Source organism: Pleurodeles waltl, chromosome 1_2, assembly GCF_031143425.1.
Source record: "Pleurodeles waltl isolate 20211129_DDA chromosome 1_2, aPleWal1.hap1.20221129, whole genome shotgun sequence".
NCBI classification, from domain to species: Eukaryota; Metazoa; Chordata; class Amphibia; order Caudata; family Salamandridae; genus Pleurodeles; species Pleurodeles waltl.
In genome coordinates, this window is record NC_090437.1 from 346,282,477 (window position 1) to 346,302,441 (window position 19,965).

Genomic DNA, 19,965 nt, shown 5'->3' on the forward strand with positions numbered 1-19,965 from the left:
TTTTGTACGGTGGTGTTCTAAGGTGGGGTGCCAATCTTGAGTGGAGGTTTCTTTGTTGAATGTATTTGGTTATTTTGTTTCTGGTAAAAAGCGGTCCTGTTCCATGTATGGCTTTTTTGGTGATACAAAGCAACTTTAAGGTGGCTCCTCTGGCAACGGTAACCTGTGTAGTGCTCTCAAGGCAGTGGAGATGTGGGCTTGTGGCTTTACATGTAATAGTAGCCTGGCAGCGGAGTTCTGAATATGTTGTAGTTTTTTCATAATAGATCGAGAAGATCCATGGTAGAGGCCATTGGCATAATCAAGTTTGGATAGTACAAGAGCGATAGTAGCCTGCACCTTGTGTGGAAATCCGAGGTGGGGGAAGATGTGTTGCAGAGTCTTCAGGGTGATGACGCTTGTTCATGCTAATTTGTCCTCTTGGGCATTCATTTTTAACTTAAAGTCCATGGTAATTCCAAGGCTTTCAACTTCCTCGGATAATTGAGGAGGTGGTCCAAGATCGGCAGCCCAGACGCCCAGTGGGTCATAATGTTTCCAGTCACCACATATGAGTATTTCCGTTTTGGAGGCATTTAGTTTGATATGGCTCCAAGTCATCCACTGATCAACGGCTCTGTGTCATATACATAGTTGTAGCATGTGAGTTGAAAATCCTTGATCAGTTCTGGTAATGATATCATGTAGATTTTGAAAAGCAAAGGTGAGATTATTGATCCTTGGGGGACCCCTGTTTTTGTGAGGAAGCGTTTGGACGCAAAGTGGGGAGAATAGATGATATTAGTTCTGTTTTGAAGGTAGGATGTAATCCAGTCAAGACAGGTCCCTTCTATGCCGGCTTCGTGAAGTCTTTGAATTAGGCTGTCATGGTCAACTGTATCAAAGGCAGCCGAGAGATCCAAGAGAAGCAGTGCAGCAACTCCATTGCGGTCAACTGTGTTTTTAAGATCATCCCAGATTGCTATGAGTGCCGATTCAGTGCCTCTCCCTGGGCAGAAGCCAGTTTGGTAGTCTGAAAGTATGGAATTATCTACAATGAATTGTGATATCTGGGCGAATGCTGCTCTTTCTATCAGTTTGCCCAGAAAAGGTACATTTGTGATTGGTCTGTAGTTGTTGGGATCCTGTGGGGCTAAGTTTGTTTTCTTTAATAACGGTCGTATGTATGCCTTTTTCAGGTCTACAAGAAAACTTCCTGTAGTTAAAGAGTTGTTGATGATTCTTCTTACAGGTGTGGCAGCAGAAGTAGATAAAGGAATGTTCTTGAAGATGTGTGGTGGACCAGGGTCAGAAGGGCAATCGGAAGGCCTGTTTGCTTTGATCAAATCCATAAATTCACCTTGTGATATTTGTTTGAAGGACTGTAGAGGCTAGGTTGGTTTATTCTTAGAGGGTATTTTAGGAAAGGGGTTGGTGCTGATGGTTTTCTTCTGTTTCAAATAGAAGTCTAATGTGTGGTTGTGTAATGAATTGCCAGTTTGTTTGTGAAATCTTGAGTAGTGGGATGACTTCTTTCCATGCATTTAGGTTTTGGAAATTAATTCATTCATATGAATCAGTATTACTTTGTTTGAACTCAGTTCAGTTAAGTTATACAGTTTTAGAATAAATGGCAATCTGTTAACACGTTGTGGCAGTGTAATTTTCAGAAACAGTTCCTGGGGGAAGAATAGTTAGTACAAATTTACAAGTTAAGTACCCGACCCACAGCCGCAGCCCCCGGGGGCAAAGAAGTCCCCTGGACGGGGCCCAGGCTAACCCCAAACACCCATCACCAATAACACAGGGCCAACCGGGCGCAGAGGCCAAAGCCTAGGCAAATTTAACATGGGATCCCATGGAGACTGGGGGCAATCTCTTTCAGATCTGCCTGCAGGCAAGTCCCTGCTCCCCGTGGGGCAGACCTGGGGGTCCAGAGGAGCACCGGGGGGGCACAAGTCCGCACCAACACACAACCCCAGCGGCACAGGGGCAGCTGGGCACAGGGTGCAAATAGACCACCGGGCCCCCAGTGTCCTCCCACGAGGGGACCCAGGGGCCACAGACGCTGCAGGCTGGGCCCACGGGGTCAGCCCGGAAAACCACAGGCCGGACAAGCAGGAGGGCTGCCTGCAGAACACCACTGCACCGGAGGCCGGGCCGCCCAAGGCCAGGGGCCAGCGGGTGCAGTGGACCTCCAGGCGACTGGTATCCTCGTCTGGACCCTTAGCAGCCAGGGGGATCCTCCGGACCCACACTGCAGGTGTTGCTGTGATGAACAGGACAGGCCAACCCAGGGTGGGCACCCTCGTGGAACTGCCTAGGGATTGTCTCTAGCTGGCTGGGCCACCCGGAAACGGGCCGCGGGCGCAGAGCGGCCAGGACTCGCAGATCCGGGGAGTCCCCGGAGCCCTTAGATGGAGCTTTCCCCTGGACAGGGATGCCGTCCACTGGAGCCCACGGTCTCCCACAATGCAGGCAGCCCTCCGGAACCCCGGCAGAGGCCGCTGGACCCACTGGATGTGCTGCCTTCTTTTTGCATGTCCTCTGAAGCAGGAGATAGGCCGGCTGGGGTTTCAGCCCAGCAGCCCTTTCTTCTTGTGAGGTTTCCAGGAATCCAACGATTTGGGCCCAGGGGAGCCCCCAAACCCCAACCCCAGGTGTGCCAGAGGGCAGCAGCCAATGACCACTGTCCGTGAGTGTGGCTACACCCTTCTTGTCTCCACTCCCCCTGGGAAGGGGGACACAAACCAACCCCACTGGTCTCTGCCCTCCAAACCAAGATGGAGGACTCTTCAGGGAGGGGGGTCACCTCAGCTCTGGACACCTTAGGGGCGATCCCTTAACACTTCTCCCTGCCTTCCCCAACCCTCCCACCGGACCCGTCGCCAAAAGTGGGGCCCAGCCCGGGCGGGGGTGGGGGGGCGCAACCCCACCGGCTGGAGCGCCGCATGGCACCACAACAAGATGTCTGAGGCCCACAGCCAGGTGCCATATCTCCCACAGGGGGAGGTGCAAAGCACCTCCACTCAGGACAGGCCCCGGCCACAGAGAGCACAAAGGCTCCCACCCCACACGGCCAGAAACTTGCCTGAAAGTGGCAGGCCGGCACAGATCTGCCCGACCCGCACCGGCAGCCTGGCCCACATACAGGGGGCATCTCCAAGAAGCCCCCCGGGTGCACCCCTCAACAAATCCCACACTGCCAGTGTGGGCCCACCGAACCGTGAAGCCTGACATCAAACCCCCTAGCATCCAGCGAAGCCGCCACGGAGCCCGCACTGACAAACCCCCTGACCTCATACCCAACATGGCCACACCGCACCCACAACGTCAACTAACTGACCTAGACACTGCAGGGGCACACTGCCCATGCAGCCATACCCCCACCCGCGGCGCATTGCACCCCGCCCAGGGCCAGGGGGGTGACCCACCCATGCCAGAGGCCCCTCCCCACCAGCACACACAAGTCACAAAGGCAGTGAGCATGTGCTCGGTGAGGAGTCCCCCAGGGTGGCACAACACATGCCACAGCCCCCAGGGAGCCCCCCACACCCCTAGCCACAGGGCCCCCAGAACCATTGGCATCCCCCACAAGGGTTCTGTGTGCCGAGGGTGCGCCAACCATGGAAACAAAGGCATAGACCCTGGGAAAGAACACTGCCACTATGGTTATATGTTAGTGATGTTTCATAGACATGTATGTAGCATTGGTTGCAGGATCTGATTGGTGTTCAGATTTTCTGAGGCATGGTGGTCCAGATGAAGACCTTAATATCAACAGATGTGCGTTTGGATGGGGAGAGAATTGGCTGATGTGACCCTCTCTGATGCCTCTTTGTCAACTTGAACACTAGGCTTTTGCGGCAGCTGCTCCTTGTCTACCTTCACGGAGGAGCTAGAGGCGTGAGGAAGCCGTTTTTTTCTTTCAATGACTGATCTTCGGAATAGAGGCAAGGACTGAACAAGATGTTATACTAGATGGCTGAGGAGCTCAAGGCATGTTCAGTAGGTCAGACCATATTTGTAAGATGAGGTGAGTAAGAAAATATTTTGAGGGAAATTGAGCCAGAGTCGTGTAAACATTGCTCAAGACAAAGAAACACCACTGTTCACATATGCTATATTAGAATGCAGCATGTTTTTTCTTTTCATTGACTTTATCCATTTGCGGAAGAGTGTGAAAGGTTCTGCACCACCAATAAACCATGCATTGAATTGTGGAGGAAAGGGCCCCGTCTTTAAGATATGCACGGATTTCATCCTTTACAGCATTTGTTTACTTTTTATTTGTTCTTCGCAGTAGATTCACAAGTAAACCAGCTTAATGAGAGTGCTGTGGGAGCTGCAGAGTACACCCTGGTGGAGGACTCTCTTGCTCCTCACAGTGGTAAACACACACAGTGGGGATTGCTGTCAGACCGAGCCTACACAAAGTAAACTATATCAGAAACCTATCGCCTCCCTGGCTGCAGTGTTGGGAAGGGACCCTTGATCTCGGAAGGAGGTGCATGTAGCCGATGCATTATTGATGCCTCTCGGTATGAAGATTTCATGAGGCACAGGGGGAGGGGGGCTGGAGGAGGGGGCACAGCACAGTCGACGTGCCTCGTGGGCCTGCCCGCTAGGGACACACTCGGTCTGCAGCCTTCTTAGCCTTCCCTGTCACAAGAGGGGCGCCGCTGGGTCAGCCGGCTCACCAGTAATTGTGTTTTACAGACTTTCCGAAGCAATTGGCTCCGTCAGTCCCAATTCAATAAAAGTAGAGCGGGGGTGAGGGATGCACACGGAGGGAGCGAGAGGGAAAGGGAAGAGCACTTTTTTATGTTCCTTTTTTTTTAACTCTAAAATTATTTCATTCAGCAGTCTGTCTTTTTTATTACCCGGACTTGACACCAGCACTCCAAACCGTATTAGCATCCATTTCAGCAGTTCAGTAATGGTATTAAAAAAACACTTAACTTCAACAGTGAATAGTTCTGTGGCCTGTACCATAAAAATCTACATTGAAAACAACATACTCTGTGCATTTGTTTGAGTTTTTGGCGGCTTGAATAACAATCATATCAGTGTCATCGTGTCGTGAGTGCGATCCACATTGTGGCAGCGGGAAGGCTGCAGCGGCTGGTTGTCAAAGTGCCCTCGAAAGATGGCGAGCTGGATCCCAGGGAACAGTTTCTGGTTAAATGGGCCTCGTAAATGCTAGCAGGCATAATGGGGGGTTCTAAAAGGTCTTATTCGGCACCCCGACACTCCCCGAAACACGGGACAGGAGCCTGGCTTCACAAAACGACTGCATTAAGCCCCACATTCTGATTAAACACGGAGTAATTAATCACTGGAAGCCATGAAACAGTTGGCAGGGTCCAAAGATGCAAAATGTTTAACTCATAAAACATTACCAAGTAATTAGAATGTGCTCCTCTCGGAGAAGCGGCGCCTTCAATAAAGGGGTAAATGATAGCGTGTTTATTGTGGACGTAGGCAGGCGGTGCAATATGATAAACTGCAGGAGACACATATCAGTAATCATCCACATTATTAGTGCCATTAATCATAATTCTAAAAATATGACAGCAGCCAACTTTCTCTGACCAGTTCTGCCTCGTCTGCTGGCCGATATAAGTCTGCTAATAATCTTCAGGGCCCCTGTGCCTGGCAGTTTGCATTGAGAATGGAAGGTTAATTATATCTGAGCTGCTGATTTCTTCCCTCCGCGGGAAAGGCTGCACATTCGGGCAATCCCAGGAGCACGGCGGCTGTTAAGTCGGTAAAAGTCCTTTATTGAAATTTTCTTTGCTGGTCAGGAAGGAGCACGTTGCTTCAAATGAGATCTGGAAGCGGCAGGCAGGTATGGTTGCTAATTCTGCACTACTGGGGACGATGTGGCGCCTTTGGTTTTCTTTGCACCATCTCTAGTGAGCTAGCACACAGTTCAGGACTATTCCTGGCTCATCAGTGATACCGCCATGTCGCTTAGAGCCATACTATAGTTCTTCTCAAACTAAGTATTCAAACCAAAAATGCATTTTTGGACTGCCTGTAAATTTGTCCTCATTTTAGAAAGCAGCAGAAATCTTTCTAAAGGAAGTATTCATGCACAGAGCTTCTTCTTAGAAAGTTTAGTACAGATTATGTAAGGGAATTTCGAACTAGGAGAGTTCTAAATGTACCACATGCAGTTTACTGTGGGACAGATTGGCACCAAACCTTGCAGTGTGATGTTAGGGGAAAACACTTTTTTAAAAGTAAAATTACAGTTGCCTTGCACTTTCACACCGGTTTGTGAACTAATGTGCAGATTTTAGGCATTTCTTTCATACATTGGGAGCTGAAAAGATGTGTACATAGTGCCCCTTAGAAAAACCTGCAACTGTAGATCCACTTAGAAACTAGTTTTTGCCCAGTAACTAAATTGCATGACTGCAGGGCATGCTCTGTGGTACTAAATGTAGTGCTTCTCGGCATACTCACAGTACGTTATGGGTAACGGTGGCACACAGAACGTATGGTTGACAGTGACATTTGTTTTTGGTTGAGGGCCTGTGTCTTATGGCCATTGGCCAAGTTCTGTGGCTAAGGGGACACTGTTACTGGGCAGAACAATTTCCTAAGATCATGTCTATTGTCCAGGGATCGAGTTCTCCTTGCCCACTAGTACATGGTATAGGCCATGGGCGAAGCTATGTCAGTGGAGAAAGTTCATTGTGATCGAATGTATAAATTCACTTAAAGAATGTTGACTAAAGGGATGTTAGAGCTGTTTGTATAAACCATATTCTAATCTAAATTTTTTAAAAAAACCTTAGAAGTTGTCAGAAAACATCACTTAACAAGACTGGTATAATTATGATCCAAAACCTAAAAACATCGATAATTGTCAATAATGGTAAGCTCACAACCATAGTATCCCCCATTACTCCTTTTGACCTCACAATATCTCAGATTACATCACAAACGACCATGAATTACATCTGTTGTGGCATCACGATTGACATTTAAATAAACATATTGCAAATATTGTCAAGTTCTATTTTGTTTTGTGAGTAGTGAACGTTATCTAAAAAACAAAAACAAAAAATGGGCCCCAATGCTTCCAACAGACTAACTGTTTTTACTATAAATCTGCTACTTTTAGAGGTTCTTTAAAGTTGTCCTATGGCAAATACAACCGAGTTAACTAAATTGAATAAATCTCAAAGGTGAATTTTTGCTAGGGTCTTTCAGTTTGTGGAAATTCACTAATTGAAGTTTTCAGTTTTGAATTTCAAATGTGAGATTTTGTTTCATATATCTGAGGAGTAACGTTTGGTTTCCATATGTTTAAAAACAAATTTGTAGATCCAAAATGACTAGGACTAGTTTCCAGTACATCTTTGCAATATTTTGTGGTTCCTGTAGCACCTAGAACGTCCAGAAACAATTAATTAGGTTTGGCACAAGAACTTAACTCTACGGTCTTGCCACAAAATATAGGTGGTCGTAAATGCAAAAGAACACGTGTTAAAATCTTTTTGTTATATTGTTTGTTGAAATCATTTAAAATTTTCACCCTGAACAATAGAAACTTTTCCCCAAATTGTTTTGCCCTAGTTTAATTTTTATGTAGATTAGAGCTGTAGCCATTTGACTTGAATCAGACATAATCTGACGTGCAACCTATTCCTGAAACCTTTTTGGTGCCTGAACCATTCGTCCCCAAATATGACATGCACATATAAATTGCTGTGCATGGCTAGCTTATACATGAAGTTTCATGAAGAGTGGTTCATTTTGGCAAACCCGCAAGTCACTGAATGTAGATTCAATGTAGAAGTTCAAGGTGATCCTCAACAGTGAGGCAGGTAAAATACTTACGTTTTCACTTAGAGGTGGTACAGAATATCTGTGAATCCACGTTTGTGGATTCACAGAGGATGTGCTAAATCCATCATCACCAGCATTACCATGTAAGAAGTGCCATTTAAATTACCACTGCACACTGTCATAAGAAAGTAAGTCAATGCTCCTTCTTACCTTTGAGGTCATACAACATTATTTCATTGTCTTCTAAAAACTACAATATGAATGTCAGAAAACATGCTTCACAGTTAATAATTAGCATTTAGGGCTCATTGTTCCACAAATGTCATAATTAAAAATCACTAATTTTGGTTAGAAAAATAATATGTTTATCACCAACCATCAGAATTCGAGCCTAGCACCAATGCTTTATAACATGGTTATTCATTTAAACATAACTGGTACACCCTTGGAATAATTGTGCATTGACGTATGATAAATTTTAGACGTGGTCTGGGTTATAGTCAAAACAGTATGAGCCCAATTAAAAGATGGTCGGATGTTTATGCAGGAATACATTGTGGCAGGAAATAGCATTTCTGGGCGCCATCCTTGCACAAAAATGTGGGTATCAAAAGTGTTTTTTTAGTCCTCAAAATGGGAAATAACAGGCAGCCCTAATGTTACCAGGTCTTAATATATCTACGGTTTCCCCATTCTGGGACAAATCTGCTTCCATTTACCACCTGCTCTGTGTGCAATGGAAAGTCGTTGGGTGGGATCTTGAAGCACAAGCTTCATGCGAATTTGTTGGCTATTTTTTGTAGCGTTGCACATGCAAGACATCTTCATGTGGGGACAACGAGCTGGTTATAATGGCGTGGGTTGGAATTCCACCTGGGAATACTGCTACAGGCAAATTATAGTTTGGGCCACTGTAGACCTGAATCATGGAGGGGGAGAGAGAGAGCATGAATGATGAATTCAATCATTTAAATGACAATTACTTTGTGTCCTTTTCAGAGGCTAGTGGTAAATTAACTTTTGATATTTGATGCAGGGCAGGTAATTGAGTAAAAATTATAATATATAATTGCTGGGTTTTTTCGGCAATTAAGTCCAAAATCTTTTAGTAAACTTTACACTATTTTGTGGTTAGAGTTAATATATAATGGCAATTTTTTTATGTACATTTTTTTAGACCATAAACAATAGGTGAACATGGCCCTAAAGAAGAAGTAGCTTATTTACTACCAAGAGAGTCCTGTTCAAACTGCACTCTTTCCTTCTGACGCGCTTTATGCTTTCTGAAAACAAGGCACTAATTCATGGAGTATAGTATTTAAAGGAAATATTACATTACTGTTTGATGCTCAGTCTTTTGAGAAAAAGATGGACTATACCTTAGGGAGTCAAACCACCATTTTATACAGTTCGAGTACTAGTTTTCTGAGGAAACCATCACTGGACCCAAGAGATCTGGAAAACTACTGTCCCATACTATGAATACCTGCACTCTGTGAGGTAGTCAAAACTGTGATAACCAGGCAAGGGCAGGGACACTTACATCAGCACAGACTTCAGAATGCACAACAGTAGGGGTTTTGCCCATGTAGTATGACAGAGACTGCACTGTTTGATATTGTTAATATCTGTGACATAGTAGATCCAGGGGCGGCTCTTCTGCTATGGTGCAGGAGCGTTGCCTCCCACCAGCAGCTGCAAACCTTTTATAGTAAAACCATAATAAATTCTGTTTATTATGTTTTTACTAGGGGCGTGACAGGGACAGAGGGGGAGCTTGCACAGGCTCCCAGTCTGCCCGGGAGCACCTGGGTGGGTGCTCCCAGCCAATCCTAACGCTGCTCTGAGCAGCGTCAGGATTGGCCACAGGGCAGGCTGGGAGTCTGTGCCTGCAATGCGAGACGGGGGGGATGGAGCGGTGAGGCGGCAGCGCTGCACGGAAAAAAGGTACTTTTTTTATTATTAAAAATGTTTTGGTCCCCCACACCTGCCACGCGCCGTGCCGCCACGCCCCTTTTCCCTCCCGCAAGCTGCACCTGAGTAGATTGGGGAGGAATAGTATTGTTATGCCTGTCCTTTGTGTTTGGCATGGTTGACCATGTTAGCATGCTAGATATACTGATGGGAGTGCCTGGGCTAAAGGGAAGAACTCTAGCTTCGTTCCAAAATATTTTGGCTGACAACCACAGCTAGATTAAGACCTCGACGGCCTGTTCTGTCAAACTAGTTTGTGCTGCTCCTTGGGGTGCTTTGCTTTCCTAGTTCCTTTTCAACATTTACCTCTGGCTGATACTTGCCGTTATGCAAAACTAAGGGTTTTTGCTAGTGTTCCTATTCTGATGATATTGTGTTGGGGGAAGTTTTTTCCAGAGCCAAAGAAACTACTTCCTCTGACATATGTTTCCAAATGGGCAACTTCACAATATCACTCGGCCATTTAAATGTAGTTGTTGGACTCTCTGCTGCAACACTACAAGGGTTAAAATCTATCCTAGGGTCTTTGCAGCAATTGGTAAAATTAGTGCTCCTGAGCTCCCTCATAAACCCCCCTCCCCCAAACATACACAGAAAGTCAGAATTCCACCTTTCAATCTATCTATTTTTTTGTTTATTTTTCCCTCTTTTGATATTTCTTCTCTCCTGCCACTGACGATATTCAACTGCACCGCAAAGTATAGCAAGTAAACAATTTCAAACCCTTACACAATGTCTCACGATTATACAGGTGTGGCTGGAAGAACAATTCTGAAATTCAGCAGAACACTTCACAGTGCCTCCACTCTTTACAACACAAGAACAAAGCTCCACGTTGCTGCTCCATCTCTATTAGAGATTATACAACTAGTCTTTAGATCAGATTATAGCCTATGGATCTTATTTGAGAAAAACTCCTTGGAAAATCCAGTTGACTTTTGTCAAAGCTGTAATTTCCAGGTGATAACTTTGACAGAAATATCATAATTTGTAAAACAAAAAAAGAAAATAATAGGTTCTTTTACAAGTGAAGGTCTACACCACCGTACCAAATCATGTATCATTCTAAGATACCCTCAAAAACACTTGCATTGCCAAAGAGTGCAAAAATTACTGGCTTGTCCATGTGCCAGTCTAAATTTTCAGGGTTAAAGTTACTCAGCCATAAAAGCCTCCCTTTGTCTGGTTGAGGGAAGAAGTGTTGGCGGAAACACCTAACCACCAGCTGAGATTGCTGTTCTCAAAACATGACACCAACCACACATTCAGCTTTCAAAAATCTAAAGGAAGGTCAGGGTTCTCAGTAGTGGAATGCTGCACTGTGCTACTACAACTACTTCTCTGTAGCCATTAACTGCGGGCTTTGAATAAAAAAACTTTGCTTTAAGGAAATGGTTTAATGAGATAGTCCCAGTCTATAAATGTTGAACAACGTTTTGATTTGATAAATGTTAAAAAGATGCGTTAAACTTTCAACTTTAACCTATTGATTTAGATGTTTGGCTTTTATTAAGAATCTGCATTTCAAAACATCCTGTTTTGGACTTTACCTGAACCAACAAAATGCATATTCGTTGTAAGAATATGGTCCTATTCTTTATAATATATTTTCTAGGATCTAACTATCTAGGTGCTTCTTCTGGTATTAAAAGGATCATCATATTGAACACTAATCAAATAAAAATCACTCCTATAGTAGAAGGTAGAGAGAATGATCCTTCAGGCACAGCAGAAAAAATGGAACCATTTGAGTAAAACATTGACATGTCAAGCACAGCTCAGCAAATATTTTGTTGTAATGAAGAATTTAATTTTATAAGTCTATTGTTGCTGAAATTCTTTTTTTTTTAATCTAAAAAACACTTCTACGCCCAAACCATTGTTGGATCACAGTTATATAATTAGATAATTGTAAATATTATATCATGTCCATGCCGCATTAGAGTGACTTGAGTGATGTGAATGAAGAGGACTGTAAACCCACATACGAATTGTAAAATCTGTGCATGTTTGCGTTACATTTGCAATTTAGATTATTTTAGACTTTTGATGCTAATGACATTTAGTACAAAATAGAAATATGTTATCTTTTTTCAAAATTGTGTTTTTAGTTGTGTTGTTTTATTTCATTGAGGGATGAATTCAAACACTGGTGTCTTCTCTGACCCTTACATATTTTAGATTTACTTAAAAAATGTATTTTCATCCTTGATAGGGTATGACTATAAACCAAATGTAAACATTTACTTATGCTAAAGACATGTTATTTTAAGGATTGAAATGCACAGCCTTTGTGGCTATGACCTTCACGTTAATGTGTGAGATTTCCTCCAGCTAGCTAATAGGACACTGTTTTCATAATCCTTTCTCTGAGTGGACTACATTGAATGCTGTTAGCACCCAGAATGTGATTCTTTTAATAGTGAATGCTGGATTTATTAAATGTAAGCTAACTAGAATCACCAAAGTTTTCAATGAATTTCTGGTTGAATTGTCCCTCATTTCATTGAAAACATATTTGGTTCCTTGCATCAACCTCAGTAGCATCCACTATATTTATTTGTCTCCTCCTTCCTCCTCCAGCCGTTTGCAACATGGAAATAGTAGAGAGACTAAGATACCAGGGAGAGGGAAGGAGGAGAGTGCACATAGAAGCCCCTGTCCGACCAACAAGTATTTCTTTTCATTGAAATATATATTAAATAAAAAAATGTCTACCTATCTTTCTTTTTAATCACCACATTGACAAGCTAGAGGAGGAGGTTGAGGCAGTGAGTGCGTGCTTCAGTTTATGTTATTAAGTCAAACTTTTTTGAAAAATGTGGTACTGCTCTTAACGTAGGAAGGGGGCACACTCAACTGTCATAGGTTCTTTTTAATCTCCACTATCCTCCTCACAGTTGTCAGCCCACCTAAGTCAAATCACTAGAACTCTTCCAAAGAACTGTAAAGGGTCATAGCGTGCCAGAAATTATCCATAATCTTAAAGACCCAACCTGAAATAAATGTACAAAATAAATAGTGTAATGTGTAAGCTGTGGTAATGCATAATATATTTCATGGTAAAAGTGGAAAACAGGCTAGAAATGTAAATAATATTAGAACATTGGAATGTTGAGTGCTCCAGTGAAGACAGTGGAGTAGCTCCGGACTTATAATGGCCGGTATAATCCTTCTACTCCAACGATCGAATGTTTGTCTTCATGTTTCTCCCTTTTTAATTCAGAACACTTTCCCTTAAATGGGTTAAAAATTCTAATAGCCTTATAGTTCTTCTGCCTCGGGCTGTACTGGTTGTTAAAGGCCTCTCACCAGGACCTTTAAAAACCAGTATAGCCCTCTGCAGCGGCGTATAAGGCTTCAGTATTTAATGGTTTCATATGGTTTATTTACTTGTGCTACCATGTGAGACCATATTAAAAATACACCCCACAAACAGACAGTTAAGACCCAATGGTGAGAGACATTAAACCCAAATATACAACTTGGATAAAAAGCAGAGTGCCCGGCCTACAGTGACAAACATAAACTGGTATAGGCAGATAGGACCTTTCCCTGGAAGTCTCCCTGGCTACACCCTTTGAAGAAGCTTAGATTTCCTGGAAGGCTCGTGTCATGGGTAGAATTCTTTGAGCGACAACATAATGGTGGTGGATGAAGAACGAGGATGGGTAATTCTTCTACTGAGGTGGAAATTGTCCTATTGGAAAGGACAGTGTATCTTCTCCTTTAAGAGATATGAAGCTCTATGGGGTGGGTCCCTTTAGCCAGAAGCAGGAAGTTGATTTCATTCAAACCTTTGAGGGAGTCACAGGCCTCCTCATCCTACTCCGACAGAGATTATTGCATGGTCTTAGTACGGTAGATCTTGTTTGCATTGGAAAAAAAGCTCTTATTTGTCTTTTTGTAATAATAAAAAAATAGATGTATTACCTCAAAGTAGAGGAAGGGGAGTGCTTAGGTAACCTAAGACAAGCATCCTGTGCTTCCAGTTTGAAGGATTCCCCTATCCAATTAGGAAAGTACTCCAGTGATGGATTTGGTGCTGGCTGTTACAGTGATATCATCATGAGGCATTGAGTTGGTGGGTGTTGGCCAGGCCGTTGGGTCGTCACCCTCTTCTGTGCACTGATCAGAAATGAGCACCTTTGAATGATGTTACTTGTAACTTCTGTGAGTGTTTTTTTGGTGCTCAAAGTGTTTTCTGTTCATTTGAGCAAATGTTGCCAGTTAAAAGACCCTCGGCCAATCATGATGTAAGGTGGATTGCTGCCGGTATGTAGTCCAGGAATACTTGCTGGTGATGTGCGCTGGACCCGCAGTGTTGGTGCAGCATTATGCGATAACGCTAAGTGCTACAGGGTAGTATTTCCGGCCTTGTGCTTTGCATTTTCGGTTTGCTGTGTTTTTAAAGTGTTTCTGAGTTTTATATAGTTTGCAGTGCAGCATGTCAGTGACGGGGGAAGGAGTGGCCCTAACCTGTCCCTGTTTTGTGCATCCCAACCTGCATGGTCATTGTTACCTGCTCCAGAGCAGGTATCAGGGTGGTTGGCGCTTCGCCGGCTATATGAATTAAGAGATTTCAGTGGACATTAAACGTCCCAGTACGAATGCATAAAAAACACCTGCTGGCACACGTCGAGCTGAGCGACTGCATCTACGGACATCACACTGGAGAAAAGAATTGCTCTTGTAGACATGAGGCCGTCCCAAATGCCTCACGACAGTATTAACATTTTCATTTTCCTGCTCATTCAGTAGTGGTGACAAATGATTCAGGGACTCCTGCTCTGCATTTAGAATGCAAGAGGCGCGCGGCTTCTGGCAGCCAAGAAATAATTCTCACTAGCCAGTCGGAGTTACAACATTTATAAAGTTGCAAAGTGGAGTAAACAAACCATCTGTTTGTCTCCGCCATATATGTCACGTTCTCTTATGAGCCTGTTACAATTCATTTAGTAAACAAATTTGGTGATTTCGCTCTTGTCAGAGTTAGAGGCAGCTTGACGATGATTAACATTCGTGGGACAAGCACGCTAATGCCACACTCCTCCTGCAAAGTTGAATGTCTCCCCCAGAGAACGCCACCCCGCCTTATTGACAAGGCGAGACTGTCAATTTTGTTTGCCTGCCACATTAGGCGGCCATAAGGGGATGGGGGCTCTGTGGAGGAAGACGTAGTGTAGGCTGCGTAATTCACTGTGAAGTGAGAAAAGAAGGCTAATTCTGATAAATGGCCGACCCCGGTGCATCCTGCCTCTTATTACAAGAGACGTGCCCTATCTGTGCAGTAAATTAGCCAAGCCCCAGCAGAGTTTTGGTGGGAGCTTATCTTCAAGTGGGTAATTTGAATGCGGAGGGAGCCGATTGCATGACCGGTGTGAACGATTTCTCTCGCATTTTAATGGCTTTAAGTGATATGCGCTCCACAGCTTTAATTTGCAAGCTATAGTTTGTCTTACAACCCATGCATGCTTTGTGCATTCTTTTTCAATTTTTGGCTGTGTTATTAGTGCTTTTGAAAAGTAGTTCAGATTTTGCTAAAGTTTCAAATAAGGCTCGTATGTCTGCCCTTCTATTATGAACACACAATTTATAGAACTACCAAACCATATCTAGCCTTAACGATCATGTTATTGATAACTAAGGTACTGGCCAATTAAGGGGAAATGGTTGCTGTAATATTTATTTTAATGGATGTCCTGCTTCAGCGGCATCAGTAGGGATATTTACTCCATTTTTTAAGTAATGAGAAGGTTTGAAATGCACTTTACATGTTCTTAGGTGTGGGCCATCAAGTACTTCGGTCATGGGGAGGTCCTCCTCGCTATGACAGTTCCAGAAGGATGTTTTCTGCCTTTTACACTTGGGACCACTCCTTCTCTCTTTTCATATTGAGAAGCTCATGGGTCATCCAGAGGTCAAAAGCCACAGCTTGTCATTCCTTGCCAGTGTAATGGTGGATGTGGTGCCTGCCCCTAAGGACTTTGAAAGTACATTCGGAATCTATGTTAAAATGGAGCAAAGAACCCCGGCGAGGGCGCTGAAGTAGCATTCTAGTGGAGGTTTCCTTTTAAAAAGGGGAGTTCCCTCGTTTTTATGGTATCATGTTACATGTGATTGGACGTAACAAATCTAATGGTGAGGCTGTGCGAGCACACAGTTGCATAATAACGTTACTATGAGGTAGAAATTGTAAAGAGAACGTATACTATGAGCACATGCTAGCCCCTCCGGTCATATCTCCAGCGTTATGGGTATGGTCTCTCTTTTTGTTTGTTTCTGATACAGAGCACCCGGATTGCACCAAGAAGAGCAAGCAGCAAATGGGGCAATGGGAAAATTAGAAATGTAAATGGGTAAATATTCTTTTTTATAAGATTCCCACGTGCTGAATACATTCTGTGAATTCGTTTCTGTCCCTCCTCTTCCCCTCTCCCCAAATGCGGAAAGCCATTATTTTATGACATCTGCACACGAATGTGAGAAAGAAAAGGCATCATCATTCTTTGGCAATAAACAGTCTTTGTTATGAATAAGACTGGTGTTTTATGTGTTGTGTCACTATTTTTGTTAACTTGATTTTCCCTGAATGCAGTTATTAGTTTAATGCTAACAACTAGTAAAACAATTATTCTTAGTAATCACAGACAATTGTTAAGGGAAACTCCATTGAAGAAATTGGGAGCTCACAAATGACAGTTGTTAAGGTGTTCATTAGGTTTCTGCCCAGCTGTATTGGTGAGCATAGAATTGTTGAAAATAATCGAATTAATCAACATTGGCCTTGACTGTGCCTTCTCTCTACTTCTGTGACTTTTTTAACTACACAAGGGGCAATATGCATTAAAGTGCAAGACATCAGCTCTGTCTATAACTAGAAGATCACTCTTTTTCGTAAACAGAAGCTGTGACGCACCCCTGCTAGGGACCACACACTGCTCCTTTGTGGCGTTATGTATTCTAGCTGCCCCTGTACACTTTTTTCCTTACATGAAATTGTTACAGGCCAGGCCCTCAGCTGGGGTTCATGTCACAACTGCAAATGCATGTATTTGAATAGTCATGGGCTGCCCTCTTCAAACATACGCTTTTAGAATTATGCACCAGATTGTTATATATAGTCCTAGGGACAAGGCTAGGGAGCACCAGATACACAGGCGAGATGTGAAGTCGGAGAGGGCTTTTTCTTGTTAAAAGGTCAAATAAAGATTAATGAATCATGATTGAGAGCACTGTAACAAAAAGCCCAGGTCTGTTTTCTACTCTCACATCACTAATAACATTGAAGCCCCTAAAACCATTACTGAATTAGTAGAACTGGTAATCCGGTCACTAGTGGGACACAAAATCTAGTTTCTTTCTAACATGGTTGAACAGCAGTTACTTTTACATGTTACATTTGAGTACAACAGAGGCAACCAGGATATTGGTGTCAGTGTGTGTCACCAGCCTTCCTTCTAGGATACGCTTGCCAGAAGGACAACCAAGATTCAAGATAATGCTTTGAAACTGGAGCACTTTTGATGGAGCCCAATAAAGAGGAGGAGAGTAATTGAATTTTAGATGGATAAAAATATTTTGTTAAAATGTATGTATTTTTGTAACGTGCACTTTCTTTGCAGCTATTGATGCCAGTCAAACATAATATGTTTGTTTCTTCACTACCCGCTTTGCATCCAACAGCAGAAGAAGCACTGTAATCCTTGGTGCTACGTGCAGCCTTATCTCTACAGGTCAACTGCTTTGAGAGTGCAGAGTTCTGTGCATCAGTTAGTTCCTGTTTTAGAAGCAACACATTGATTTTAGTCAGTAAAATAGGCCGGTTTGCTCCTTTTCTGGAGCACGTTTTCTTACCAAACCTAACCGAGATAGCAAGATATATGACCTCACTTCTATTTTATGCCTGCTCAAAGGATTGAATAGATGCAATGGGATGGTCAGTCTGTGTATTAGTCATACAGGTTGTGAAGACAGTGCAAGGTGTGGACACTCCAATGTAAACTATAAGGATATAGGATGCCCCTATATTATATACATAGAGCAGTCCCTCCTGTGTCACCGTGACATGGAGCCAGTACAGGAAAAGTAATACGATTGTGTGTCAGTGACGACTGTCTAACCACCAGTCGCATGTTGCAACATGCTGTGTATGAAGTAGCATGAGTATAGACTAAGAACAAATCTTTACAGGCTGGCTCCCAATTAGAAATATATAGCACTGTCATAACCCCTGCACCCGTCCAAATCAACATTCCAGCTACAGTAATAAAGGGACTGAATCAGCTGTAGTTGGTTAAATCAGCACAGCAGTCTTCATACGTATTTTTGGTGGCAACAGCTCACCAGCAGAGAATCAAGCGACATTACAAAGGCATCCCATCATGTGTCATGATTGTGTTGTCCAGTTAGAGTGGGCTGACTGGAGGAGTCTAGCAGAGGGTCTCCAGAGCCTGCCAGCTCTGCTCCTGGCATTGATGAACTGTCAGGTTGTTGGGAGAGCCATCAAGCTCACACAGGTTGATTTCCAATATACGACAGGGCTGCCAACACTTCAGGATGAAAGGCATGGCCTGGCAGCTGCCGAGGGGGCGCGAGGAATCCGCAGCTCATTGATTTTGCTCTCAGCCTTCTCGGCTGTGGAGTGGATGTTCGGCTCCAGGGGGTTCCCGCTGATGTGTCTGCAGGTGGAAAGTGCATGGCGAGATATAAGTGGAAGCCCAGAGGCGAATGGTCTTTCTTCTGTAGCATCTCCACTGGCACTTGCTCTGTTTTCAAAGAGAAAGCTAAAACGCAGTGCACAGGATGAGGATAACAAATCTGAAGGAATCTTGAATGCACCCTGCCCCCTGTTCTGCAGCCACTGTTTCACTGATTGGTGCAGCATCATATAGTAATCTGCACTGTGCTTAAGTACAGATACTGTCTGTGCAGTGTGCCTGTTCCCCATTCTGCTTGACTGTGCCATGTACCGTCTTTATGGGTTGATGCACTGAACAATCTTTACCTGAGGGGTTGCTTGTGGCGACCCACGCTGTCAAGGAATCTCTCCATCCAGTTGGAGAGTCATAACGGGAACATGTATTCAGACCTAAGCGGATAGGGCAAGACCCACTGCAGAGTAGATGGTCATCTGACCCTGATGGAATATAGAATGATGAATTTTATTCTCTTTATCCTTACAAGGAATTTGAAATACAAGTCTTGCAGACATCTAGTGTTGTAGGCATCCGACATAGGCCCAAGTAACTGTGCTTACATGTTTTCTTCTCTCCCCTATTTACCACTCCATTTCTTCTCCCATTCCTCTCTCCCCTACTTCCCTGTCACACCCCTCCTTTCAACTTCCTAACATTCTCTCTCCTCAGCATCCCTTTGATCTCCTTCTTGGTTATGTCATGCATCCTTTCTCTTTCATCCTCTACATCTTGACGTTGCTTTTATCTCTCTCTCACAACTTCCTCCTGCTGTTATCCACATCATAATTTTGTCCCATGCTCCTCTTTCTTCTTTTTCTTAATTCTCTTTCCTTCTTAAGGTTGAGCGCGCAAACTCTTTGACCTGCTGTTAGTATTGTGGGCTTTTAACCATGCACACCTCACATCCATCACTTTCACTCGTTTGTGGGCTTGCCTTTCAAAAATCCATTGTTTATGTTTTACATTTGTCCCCCCTGACTTTCAGACTGACCCTGTTACATGGCTAATTACATGATTGCCAATATGTTTGACTGAGCGAACTTCTTTTTCCTTTTGTGTCTCTTCTTCACGCTCATGTCGGCCATGGCGCTTTGAATTGGCTCGCTTTTGTCAACTAATGTTTTACTTTTCATTTTCAATTTATGTGGCAAGAAAAGTCCAATAGCACTAACTGGAGAAAATAGCACTAACTGGAGCAAATGTGAGACCGATTTCATTGTAAATGCTTATTATCATACTTATCGACTTCCCCGTCTCACTTTTTCCTTTCCCTACCACATTTCACACTTTATTCCCCCTCCACTTCGTCATTTTTCTCCATTCCCGCTTCTGCTCTCTTCCTTTTTAATTCTGACCCTTTTCTTTTGCCATGATATCTTGTTCTGTTTTATCTGTCTATTTTCCAAGCTCTGCCAGGTCTCACAGTTTTTCAAGAGGCCATTCTGCTCTGTTCCTCCCACACCTCAGACCAAAACTCCTGCAGGAAAGAGCAAACCCAGTGTAAGGC

At 43.7% G+C, this 19,965-nt stretch overlaps 1 protein-coding gene across 17 annotated transcripts in view; it reads left to right on the forward strand.

The window, feature by feature from the left end:
• The window catches only part of BNC2 (basonuclin zinc finger protein 2), a 1,044,043-nt gene that overhangs the window by 1,016,083 nt on the left and 7,995 nt on the right, over positions 1–19,965 (forward strand). For 2 of the 17 annotated variants that reach the window (XM_069239638.1, XM_069239648.1), the window contains one exon: positions 16,051–16,118. The exons of the other annotated variants lie outside the window; for them this stretch is intronic. In XM_069239638.1, the coding sequence (XP_069095739.1) occupies positions 16,051–16,114 (64 nt within the window). In that variant the 3' untranslated portion in view covers positions 16,115–16,118. The remainder of the gene's footprint in view (positions 1–16,050; positions 16,119–19,965) is intronic. 17 annotated transcript variants of the gene reach the window in all.